Genomic DNA, 12,427 nt, shown 5'->3' on the forward strand with positions numbered 1-12,427 from the left:
AAAGATCAGGGATAATTGGATAGACCCTGGGAGATCCAATAGTAATGGTAATTTACTGCTGCTAATGGGATACAACCCTCAGACCTTACCACATAGTTGTATTAAAGTCTTGGCAATTAGACACAGAAGATAATAATTGAGTTTGAATATTTATTATCCACATATTTAAAATAACACAGTTATGATTGTGATACATAGGATAGTATGGAAATAGTGTTGGGAAAGGCCCGTGAAACGTATAGGTAGTTTGTTTCTACACAATCAAGTATTAATGCATGCAGTAGAAATGTGTAATTCTACATTGCACAATACACTGGAGATGGCATACATGTCCCTAGTGTTATGGAAGTAGTCTCTAAATAAAGTGTTAAGTAAACATCAGCAGCAGGTACACAAAACATTCAGATCCATAAGTTATCATAGCAGGTACTGTTGGAGCTAGTACAGTAATGAAGCATTGTGATAGGCTAATCATACGCATTTACTTGTTATACATTGATTCTGGAGGTGTGGCACCATGGGAATGACAGGCAGTGTAAACCGCAGCATGGATACATATGATGGAGTTACTGGTCAGTTCTTACTGTACTGTGATAGATTATACTTGCCTTCAGACTGGCCAAAGATCACAGCATGACAAGTCTTTCACCTACAAAATATGACACTTACTGCAAATTGTGCTGACATTTCTAGATAAATAAGATAAGCTTGTGCTTAACTATATTGGTAAACCACCACAGCTCTCCATTGATATGTTTATAGCAGCTAGAAGGCTTTACACGCAGAGGGTTGAGCCTGTGTCTGGGATATCTGTCACTGTGAAGCGCTCACGTAGCAAATTGATTTTGAAGAAAGCACCATTAATAGTAATGATGGATAAAATGGTACTCATCTGTACATCAATAGAACGCTTGCCAGTGTGTTTTATTATGAGCTTTGTAAAGCCCCATACACACTAGGCAACCCTGGCTGCAGAATATATAGTTAACGCTTTGAGTGCCAACATCTTTGTTAGAGATGTGCAAAATATCCGCTAAAAGTGCCAGCGTTGCCTACATTTTTTATATAAATTAAAATTAAACAAAGTGTAAAAAAAAATTATATTTGCTATAATAAGCCTTACACGTCATTATGATGAATAAGAATTGTCAATTTTCACATCTATTTCGACAGATTTACTTGGCACTCAAAGGGTTAATAATATTGACCGCAGCCGCAGGTGGCTGATAGTGTGTACACACTGACGATATCAGTAAACGATATCGATCAGTGATGTCACTGGGACCCGCTGAACATGCGTGACGTTTGGCTATTTAGCCAAATTGACATGCATGCTCTGCCAACATGAGCGATGCGCGGGAGCATGCATTGTTAGCGATATACACACTAGAGGATATAGTAATAGAAATTGCTCACAAAGCCCTTTCTGAGTGATATCTTTTACTTTATCCTCTAGTGCAGGCATTCCCAACTACGGTCCTCAAGGCACACCAACAGTGCAGGTTTTAGTGATATCCAGGCTTCAGCACAGATGTTTAATCAGAATCCCTCAGATACCAATTAAGTCACCTGTGCTCAAGCCTGGATATCAACAAAACCTGCACTGTTGGTGTGCCTTGAGGACCGTGGTTGGGTATGCCTGCTCTAGTGTGTATGGGCTTTACTCATCTTAATATCACTTAGCACTCTATTTTGTTTGGTAATGGTAAGGCATGTCAGATGTTGGCTCAAACATATGTACAAAATCAATAAACCATTCACACATATAGAAAGACAGAGAATAGAAGTAAACACCATTTAGGCTGTCATGCTCAGGGCTCAAATATAGGTGAATTCACTGGTCTCTCCTCCGAGCTCTCTTCAGATGTATCTGGCACAGGTGTTGTTCCCAGGATGCCTTGCAATAGGTTTTGCTTAGTGCTGTGCTCATCACTGTTTTCCTCCGAACTCTCAGTTCTGCTTGTGCTCTCAGTGGTCACACTTTCATCAGTTTGCTGTGAGGAGTTGTCATGTTCATTCTGTTCAACAATGGAAACAAAACAGGCTTGCTCAAATTAAATGACAGACATATCACATACATATTCCATTAAAGCTTCTTTGAGAACTAGGGGGCTAACCAGTACCCACCCAGCGAATGGTGGTAGGCCCACCTCCCCTTGCAGCATGTTTATGCACGCAGGGCCTGCAAATGGATGTTTAACATAAACATTCATTCGCAGCCTGTGGGTGAACACCTACATCATGCGCATATGCAAAACATTGGTCCCTGTGCAAACAATAGCTGACTAAGGGGGGTATTCAATCACCGGTGAGCATCTCTTGTCGGGGAGATGCCCACCGGGCCCTATTCAATGCTGTCTTCCCCGACAGTATTGAGCAGGGTATTGAGCGCAGAACGAGCCCAACATCACAAGCTGTCAGGCTCGTTCTGCTGAGAACGGCCGGGAAGTGACGAGCTGCCGGCTGCAGCTCGCCTCTTCCCGGCCACAGCTCGTGGCCACGCCCCCTTCTCGCTCCCCAGCAGGCGGGACATTGAATCCCGCCTGCATGCTCTCGGTCAAGCTGACTGAGAACGGAACTGGGTCGCGGCGGTCGAGCAAGCTCGACTGCCGTGACCCTCACATTGAAGACCCCCCTAAGAGTGGACCAGAATAAGGTCCTTAATGTAAAGTTGCAGGAAAAATCAGTATCCTATCAAAGGACAATTTGTATTTATTTCATTATTAATTATGGATACTGTGCCGTATATTGTGATATAATGCGAATCAAAAGAGCCAAGTGTAATGGGGTAATTGTCTTAAGATTTTAGCAAGTTAACAGATGAATTTAAAGCTGCAATGTTTAGTAATGCAAGCCCAAACGAGTTTTGCCTTACTAAACTCTGCCATTTGAAATGTATCTGCTAATTTGCTTAAATCTCAGGACTTTAACCTTATTTTATTTGTCCCAAGGTGTGCAAAATAATAGTGTAACCAGGCAAGTCAATGAATCCAGCATCACATGTCAACCATGCGACAAGTGAGAGGACTATAACACTGTACGGCTCTTTTATACAAGACATGAAAGGCGAAGAGTTTCTGTGCCAAAGTTACTGTAGGAGCATTTGCCATGTTACCTGTTCGGCTGAACGTCTTTTGCGCAAACTATCACCTCTTCTCATTACAGCTGTTGTATCATCAGGGGTAGGGGCAATGCTGACCTCTTCCGAGGAGGAGTCTGAGTGTGAATCTGACTTGGACACACTGTGGCTTTCACTTGAAATTGTATCCTTTGAAAAAAATAAAGGATTTAATAAACAAAGCTATCAAATCACTGTATATAGACACTATTCTTATTGCACTCGATGTCTTCTTATATATATTGAATTTGTAGTGAGGTATTGCAGGTGGCTTTACTTGCTCGTGTCCATCGCTTAGTGCAAGTGAATGGTAAATGAACAATTAAAAATGAAATCCATAGTAAATAAATAATTGCCCTAGTTTGCAACATATTAATGCTCTGGGGTTTGATCCAACACAACATGATTGAAAGACATGTGACTACAACCTTCTCAAGTTCTCTAGGAAGCTAAGTAGAGCACCAAGCTAGCGATGGCTATCGTTGCCATTGCCATTGATGGTTGCCATCGATGGCAATTCTGCAACTGGCCATCGATAGTGCTAAACTATGCAATGGCTGACCATCGATATTTTTACATATCGCTGGTCATCCATTGTGCTTGATTGATTGGCCTGTGGGCCAATCAAAGCACGGGGCGGTGCTTTGTGGGTGTCTGGTGGTGGAGCTATGCTCCGTGTCCCGGCACTTTAAAAAAAAAAAAAAAAATAGCAAAACATCGTTTTGCTGTTCCATCGATGGAGGGAAACCATCTGGTTCTCCCCCATCGATGGCAAAAGTATTTGACATCGGCCACGAACCATCGATGATTTCAAATCATCGATGGTCGATGGCCATCCCTACACCAAGCAAGTCCATATAGTGGTACAGACAGCCCCCTAGGTGTTGGTCGTTTGCTCTCTTTTTTATATTATTTTATTTTCTATCAAGATATATGTTAAAATATGCATTGCCCAGTCCAAATCATGAGAGGATTACATTATAGAAGGGGTAATAATGCGGGAGAAACCACTGCTTACAGCTGCCGGCTGCTCTATGGGACAGTACACAATCAGTAGGTCAGAGTTGAGTGTGTTGAGCCCTTATTTTAGGTATCCAGCACATGCTGAGCAGAAGGGCATGGGTACATTGATTTATGCATTCCAGGGCCAGACACTGTATGTGACCCATTTAGTAAACGTGTGTGTGTCTATTTGCGACCCTTTGGGGTTCATTTACTAAGATGGGAGTTCTATTGAAGATGGGATTTTGCTATGGGCAATCAGATTCTTTCTATTATCTGCTAGAAGGTGCTAAATAAAGTAGATGCTTGCTCTCCCTGTATAATGTACTTCATTATAAGATCCTCTCTGTATATGCATGTGTATCTATATGTGTGGAGGTGGGCCCCCAACTGGCATATTGCTTAGGGCTCAGTGTGCTAAATCCAAGTCTGAGTCCTGTGTGTGTCTTTAGCAAGAAAGCTGAGGACCGGACGGAGATGGAAAACAGGGTAAATGTACTTAGCTTTCAAAGGCATACTGTAAGACAGGGTTTGTATAATAATTGTTGCCCCCCAAGATAGATGGTATAATATACTAACCTGGTCTGAGGAATCTGAAAACTGAAAAAAAAAAAAAAAAAATGAAAAATCAGTCTATGTTTTCAAATCAAGAATACCAAATACAGTATGTGGGTTATAAATGTCCTATACTCCCTTCACATCGCAGATACTGGGTCACCCCCGGGATTTGGACATGTGTCGTCCCAGGATCGACCCAGGATTTGCGAGGTGAAGAACTCCTCATAGCGACTCTGCAATAAGCCGGGTCGCTGATGTCATCAGGGGGTTGGGGTAGGAGACAGCGCTTGGAGCTGACACTACCTCCTCCCTATAGTGTGAACGGGACCTGGGATGCTCGACCCGGGTTACCCGTTCAGACTGCCCATCATCCCGGGTAAAACCCTTCTTTTAACCGGGTTGCTGGACCTGGGATTATTCAAAAGGCCATTTCACACCACACAGTGACCCGGGTTGGATCTGGGTTATTTGTGTGGTGTGAAAGGGGTACTAGATTAACAGCATTATACCTGTTGCACTTAAAATGCTTATGAAGTATATCAACCCATACATATATTTAATCAATTGGGATGAAAATTCCTCTGTGATGTGGATAGGAGATAAGAATATGCCCGAGTGCATTGTGGGAGAGACATGAGACAGGCCTGGGTAGTATATGTGTGGCGGAAGAAAGTTGGGAGTTACATGGGGGATAATAAGCCTACTGTGTGCCATGGCTGCCATGAGTATTTATTTTATTCCGCAGCCATGATTGATATTGCATACGATACATCGTATGCATAAGAAAAGCATAAAATGTATCGTATGCGGTCCAGTTGCCTGGGCACTGCTAGGTGAGTGGGTGGGTTATCACATGTAACCTTAATAGCTTTCCTAGACATACTGATGTCCACAGGATATTGCAATGTACTAAATGCAATCTGATCTGCTACCATGGCACTGGCTAATGCAATAGTATAATGAAAGCTAACCATCATTCCACAATTTCCGCAAATATTTTACTTTAACAGAAAATATCATAGTAAACACATTTTTTTAAATAAATACACAAATATGAAAAAATAAGATTACAGGTGACTTGATCGACAAGTACAATGTACCTTGCAGAATGTGAATAATACAGTAACTGTAGCACAATGCAACTTGTTTCATCTATACAATCATATTATTATAATGTCTGTTAAATTGACCCAAACTACTACTACTACTACTACTGAACAGATTTTCATGAAAACTGTGTAATCTTGTAGTGGAAACGACATTGTACCTGGCCAGCAGCACGTCTACGGCGACGACTGTCACCTCTTGCTGCATATTCTTCAGTGGTGATATCCTGACTTGGTGTTGTCTCATTAGGAGGAGGGGCAATGCTGACTTCTTCTGATGAAGAGTCTGAATGTGAATCTGATTTAGATTTACTGTGACTTTCACTTGAATCCTGCAAGAAATTCAAATTCTATTCAAATAATTCATCTTATACCACAAATAGTCTGTATTTCATAGTTTTAATTCAGCCTCATGTGGTTTAAGTGATGGATGTGGACTACCTTCAGTGCTTGGAATATCCAATAATAGACAACCATTTTAACTATTCTTTGACTATTGCTTTGACACTAAGCGTGTAGGCTTTTTCTTGATAATGATCACATTTATAGAACAATTGTTTGATATTTATATGACTGCATATTATAGTACATAATATTTTATACAATATTTTTTACATAGTGAAAAATCTATATCATTTTTGTATTGATAGAGAAAATAGTTTTGGAATGTATAAGAAGACAAGGCGGCCATAATCTGAATCATAATGGAAGTTTCTTGCACAAAGGAATATGAATTAAATCAATACTGACCTGGAGTGAAGAATCTGAGGAGTCTGAAACCTGTAAGTTTTAGAGATGTAATTTAGTCAAACATTTTACATCCAATAGAATAAATAAATAATTCACATATAAGACTACTAGTAAAACTGCTCAAAGCAAAAGCTAGTATGCTACCTTCTGTGTTTATGCATGTGTGAAAAAGAGATGTCGTTTCACTTTCTGCCAGCAGATGGCAGTGTTTCGGAGACTCACGGACACTAGACATATATATAGATGATATATGTAGTAAATTATAGTAGTATATTATAGTATAACCTGTAGTAGTATAAACTATAGTAGTGACTTATCAGCATTTTATAAATTAATCTTTGAACAGTCAACATTATGAAATATGAAATATAATACATCACACCCCAATTGATGGCTGACATTTATGTAAAGTGTTTTTGAGATTCTTGTAATACAATATACTGTGTGTCAGTAACCAGTGTACTGTCCTTAGAAACAGTAGTCTCACACAACTATTTAACATATGAGCATGAGTGAATATGTATACTGACTGCAGCACAGCCGGATGTACAGATGTACTTACTTACACATGCTAATGACGCAGAAGTGCATTAAGCGTGAATACAAGATATATGTGTACAAGGATAGAATTTGGAATTGCATGTTAATACTGCCAGGAAAAGAGAAAGACCCACTGTAGCATGAGCTGGCAAAATACCATTTCTCAATATGGGGTACTTTTACTTACCTACATACTAGTAAGACCTTATATGGCCATTGGGATGAGTTAATGGCAAACTCACAATACATACAATATTATGCTAAGAAGATTAAACTCTAACTCGGGACCATTCACTATGTATGGCAGACAAACTAATTGGATCTATGCCATGTCTATTATTTATTTCTATGGGCGAGATTGACTAAGCCTGGAAAAGTGATAAAATGGAGAGTGATAAACCACCAACCAATCAGCTCTTACCTGTCATTTTTCACTTTAACATGACAGTTAGGAGATGATTGGCTGGTGGTTTGTCACTCTCAATTATATCACTTTTCAAGCTTAGTACATTTGGCCCTATAAGAACTACAATGTCCAAATCATGTTACATGCATCTAAAAAACATATCCAAAATACGACCCTATCTCACACAAGACACTACCAAATCTCTTATCCATGCACTCATTATATCCCGCATTGATTATTGCAATAGTCTCCTAACTGGTCTTCCCAAGAACAGACTCTCACCACTGCAATCAATTTTAAATGCTGCTGCTAGGCTGATCTTCCTAGCAAGATGCTCATCGTCTGCTGATCCGCTCTGCCAGTCCCTCCATTGGTTGCCTGTATATTACCGTATTCAATATAAAACACTTCTACTTGCTTATAAAGCTATTAACCATACTGCACCAGCATATATCTCTGCACTTATCACAAAATATCTCCCATCTCGACCACTACGCTCTACACAAGATCTGCGTCTCTCTTCTGCACGGATCACTAGCTCCCATTCATTATTACAGGACTTTTATCGGGCTGCTCCCATCCTATGGAATGCCCTTCCACGCACATTAAGACTCTCCACCAGTCTCCAAACTTTCAAGCGTTCCCTGAAAACTCACCTCTTCAGGCAAGCCTATCATATTTAAGTTCTACATGCATAACCCTCCGAGGCACTTATGTATTATATAGCTTCCCTTCTGGACTTGTAACTGCTATGCTATTACTGGTGCCTGTCCTTATGTTTCCCCCCTATATCCCTATAGATTGTAAGCTTGCAGCAGGGCCCTCCTACCTCCAAGTCTGTCTGTTGTTACCCAGTTTGTCTTATCACTGTCTACTATTGTAAAGCGCAACGGAATCTGCTGCGCTATATAAGAAACTGTAAATAAATAAATAATAAATAAATAAAGTACAGAAAGCATAGAGACAAAGCCAGCTGTGAGATATACTTACAGGATAAGCACAGGTCATGCCTATGAGGCAAATGATGAGCACAGCAGTTTTCATTTTCAGCTTGATATCTGCAAAATAAAAAGGTTAATATAAATATTTGGAATAGCCTTGATCCTTCGCTTCAAAATCACAGGATTTGCTTTGCAGTACCTTAGCTTGTCTGCAATCCAGATAAAACTGTACAGCACTGGAAGCTTCTCTCCAATATTCAGCAGTGGAGTGTGTGACAGGCAGAAGCAATGTTTTGCTGTGGAAGTGCCCAGAACTCACAGAATTTAAACTGTGTCCACAGACACGACACCCAATCACACAAGGCTATGGTTGTGACACAGTGAGGTTCCTGACCACCTGACCTGCCCACACTCACCCACACTTCCCCTTGGTTTTGTGGTATTTCTGTCAACAGAACGCAAAGGCTTCTGCAATAACACTACTGTGTAATTAACTCGTTTTATTCAGATGCATACTATTTAGCAATATGTAGGAAGTTTAGACAGTGATTTGATTGTGTTTTTGAGAGGAGATTACAATGTGGTCAATGCATTTACCTGTCTCGATTCTTTTGGAAGGAAATGATTCTGGATGGACTTGTGATGAGTAAGACAGGTTAACAGTCTGGTATGTAAGGTCAGGTTTATATAATTTTTTTCAGCATTTAACACTAGTTTATATAATAGTTTATATACTTTTATACAGTAGACATATCATGCAGGGGGTTGGAATATATTTATTGATTCTAAATTTGTTCATTATTAATAGTTATTTATATATCCCCAGCATATTCTGTTGCGCTTGGAGAGAATGCAGCCTAGCGAACAAGTTTGAATAGGGCCCATAATTAATTTTTACACATCATTTTTTAATTTGAATTTATATAACAAATGTGAGCAATACTGGCATTTTTATCAGATGTTTTACAAATCTCTCAGAGATGTTGACACTCAAAAGGTTAATAAGACAATCTCATTTAAAAATGAATATTAAGGACCTTATTCTGAATGACTCAGACGCTGCCCGCAGTGCCGCCTCCCCCCAATCGCACGCGCGACCCCCCCGCATGCCTGCGAATGGATGATTTACATAATCATCCATTCGCAGGCAGGGAAAAATCATTTAATGGTCGCCGACCATCGAATGATTTCTCCAGCACTCGCAGTTCAGAGACACCTTTAGGGTGTCTCTAAACTGCGGGCGCCCTGTGCGAGGACAGGGTGGGCAGCTGACATCTGGTGATATCAGCTGCCCGCACCACGGCCTCATTAGACTGAGAACACCCAGCGTTCCCATATGCTAATGGGGTTGCCCAGCATCCTCCGCCCGCTGTGTAGGGTGCGTGCACCCGGCAAACAGAATGTTCACCATGGGTGCACGCACCCTGCGTCTGCATCTGTAAATGCATCTGTGCACACCATCGGTCCTCCATGCGAATAAATCAGAATAAGGTCCTAAGATTCAGTCTTTGAGGAAACAAAACCAGTGAGAAACACAATATTTCATCCACTAGGATGGTCATACTGTACATTGTAAATGTGGACACTAAAGGGTGAAGAGGGAGGCATGCAGTCACTGCTGGGTGCTGGTAAATTGATACATTGCAGATCACATAGGTGTGTTTTTGGAACAGTAGCCAGGCCCTTTTCTTACTATATGTCAGTGTATATATTATGTTATATATGTTTCACTTAGCGCGTAAGTTATTCTAAAATCGGTACTTGTGTATTTTGGCGGCGCCCATCGCATCGCATACCATAACGCATACGATGGTATGCGATGCGACGCGATATCGTACGATAGTGCACGATGGCATACAATTTTGAAATTGTATGCCATTGTACATGGCATACAATGCCATACGATGCGATGCGATTAAACATTGTATAAGCACCCTAATGGGTGCTTATACAATGTTAAGCACCCAAATGGGTGCTTACAATGTTAAATGCACCCCCACGCCACCCCCCCCACTATAAACGTGAACCCGAAGCGTGGCGAGCGCAGCGAGCCCGCGAGGGGCGGCGGTACGCGTCCTACGACCTTTTCATACCCCCACTATCCACGTCGGCGTGGAGTTGAGAATAGAATAGTGTGGCGAGCGCAGCGAGCCACCGAGCCCGAAGCGTGGCGAGCGGACGCGGATACCTGTGAAGCCCGCGAAGGGACGCGTTTACCTGTGAAGGTATCCGCGTGCGCTCGCCGCGCTTCGGGCTCGGTGGCTCGCTGCGCTCGCCACACTATTCTCTTTTCCACTCCACGCCAACGTGGATAGTGGGGGTATGAAAAGGTCGTAGGACGCGTACCGCCGCCCCTCGCGAGCTCGCTGCGCTCGCCACGCTTCGGGTTCACGTTTATAGTGGGGGAGTGGCGTGGGGGTGCATTTAACATTGTAAGCACCCATTTGGGTGCTCAAAAGCACCCTTTAGGGTGCTTATACGATTTTTGGTCGTATAGGGGGTCAAAATCGCGTCGCATCGCATGCCATCGGGTGCATGGCATGCGATACGATGCGATCTGTTCGTCGTACGACGGACATCGGGGGCGCCGCCAAAATACACAAGTACCCTAAAATCTCCCACCACAGCACAAATAGTATTCTAGAGCAGCAATACAATTGTATATGGTGCAATGGCAACAACAAGTTTTGTGTACCGCACAGGTGGTTTAGAGCCAGTTCTAACAAAGGTTCTTATTCAGTAGATAAAAACATTGCTCAAACCATTACATAAGTGATTTAATAACAATGGTCATGCAAATTCTATCTCTATCTCAGCACCATTACTAGCAATGCTCTGGAGATTATCTTATAATAGGGAAACCAGAAGCATGAGCATGAATGCACAGCGATGTTGGGGAAAATTGCTGGGCTGAAAATCATCCAATGGTTCTTTCTATGTTGATTTTTTTTTTTTTTTGCATGTTAAATTTTTATTTGAGTTAGAAAACAAATAAATGGTTACAACAGTGGAAACAATTTCTTTTCGTTTTTGAAAGGCTCATACTTAAACAGTCTCTTCTGTCATTAAAAGAAATATTGTAATCAGGTATAAATCAGGAATGTGACATGAAGGGTAGCGTTACGTTTGGGTATAATTCCTAATAAACATTTTAAGCATGAACTTGCTGTGTGCAGTTTCAACGGAAAATATGTCTCAGTAATATATTATGTAGGAAGGAGAAGGGGGGAAAGAAAGAAAGAGAGAATAAGGGGAAGAGGGAAAAGCCGGGTGTGGGAACCAGCTAAGCATCTGGTGAGGATTGCGCTGTTTCCTATTTGTGTGCTTGGGCTCAGGACGGAGTTTGAAGCTTGTTAACGATATTTTTGTATTTGTCTGTCTCACAGAATTCTAGCCAGGGGAGCCAGATCATGGAATATGTTTGGAATTTGTCTGGGGAGGACATTATAATGTCATCCATTGATCTGTATAGCTCTATTCTTTGGAACCAGTTTAAGAGGGATGGTGGGGAGGTGGATCTCCAATGGACTGGTATGACTGCCTTCGCTGCGCTATTGAGATATTTCAGTACAGATTTTTTATATTTTGATAAGGGAGAGGAGTGTAGGTTGAGTAGCCAGAATTCTGGACTGTCTGGGATCTCTGGACCCAGTATTTCTTTTGAGATCTCGATCACATTGTTCCAGAAGGGTCGTAATGTCGGGCATGTCCACCATATGTGTACTGGGGAGCCCAGACCAGAACCACATCTCCAACAAGTTGCCGAGACCCCCGGGAACATCTTGGAGAGCATGGATGGGCAGCGGTACCAACGGGAAATAACCTTGAAGTGGGTTTCTAAAGTGAGTATGTTAGTGGAGCTGCTCCATGACTTCTCAAAAATGGAGGTCCACTGTGGCCCACTAAGTGTCAGGTTCAGGTCGTTCTCCCAGTCTGTGGTAAATTTTGGTAAGGTGGGGAATTGGTTTTCAATTAGGTATTTGTATATGTGTGATGTAGTATGCGC

The 12,427-nt window shown here is 41.7% G+C and overlaps 1 protein-coding gene across 2 annotated transcripts; it reads right to left on the reverse strand.

Moving 5' to 3' along the window:
* Positions 1 to 210: 210 nt before the first annotated feature.
* Positions 211 to 8,708, reverse strand: SPP1 (secreted phosphoprotein 1). Of its 2 annotated transcripts, XM_083179143.1 has the most exons (8): positions 8,621 to 8,708; positions 8,471 to 8,538; positions 6,535 to 6,564; positions 5,946 to 6,116; positions 4,700 to 4,720; positions 3,116 to 3,268; positions 1,795 to 2,018; positions 211 to 649 (listed from the first exon to the last, which is right to left on the reverse strand). In XM_083179143.1, exons 2-7 carry the CDS (start codon positions 8,522 to 8,524, stop codon positions 1,812 to 1,814), a joined length of 636 nt encoding a protein of 211 aa, XP_083035269.1. In that variant the 5' UTR covers positions 8,525 to 8,538; positions 8,621 to 8,708; the 3' UTR covers positions 211 to 649; positions 1,795 to 1,811. The 2 variants fall into 2 exon arrangements, with proteins under 2 accessions (XP_083035269.1, XP_083035268.1); XM_083179142.1 differs by lacking the exon at positions 211 to 649 and having other exon boundaries at positions 1,589 to 2,018.
* Positions 8,709 to 12,427: the final 3,719 nt, after the last annotated feature.

Source organism: Crinia signifera, chromosome 1, assembly GCF_055691185.1.
Source record: "Crinia signifera chromosome 1, ASM5569118v1, whole genome shotgun sequence".
Classification (NCBI taxonomy): domain Eukaryota; kingdom Metazoa; phylum Chordata; class Amphibia; order Anura; family Myobatrachidae; genus Crinia; species Crinia signifera.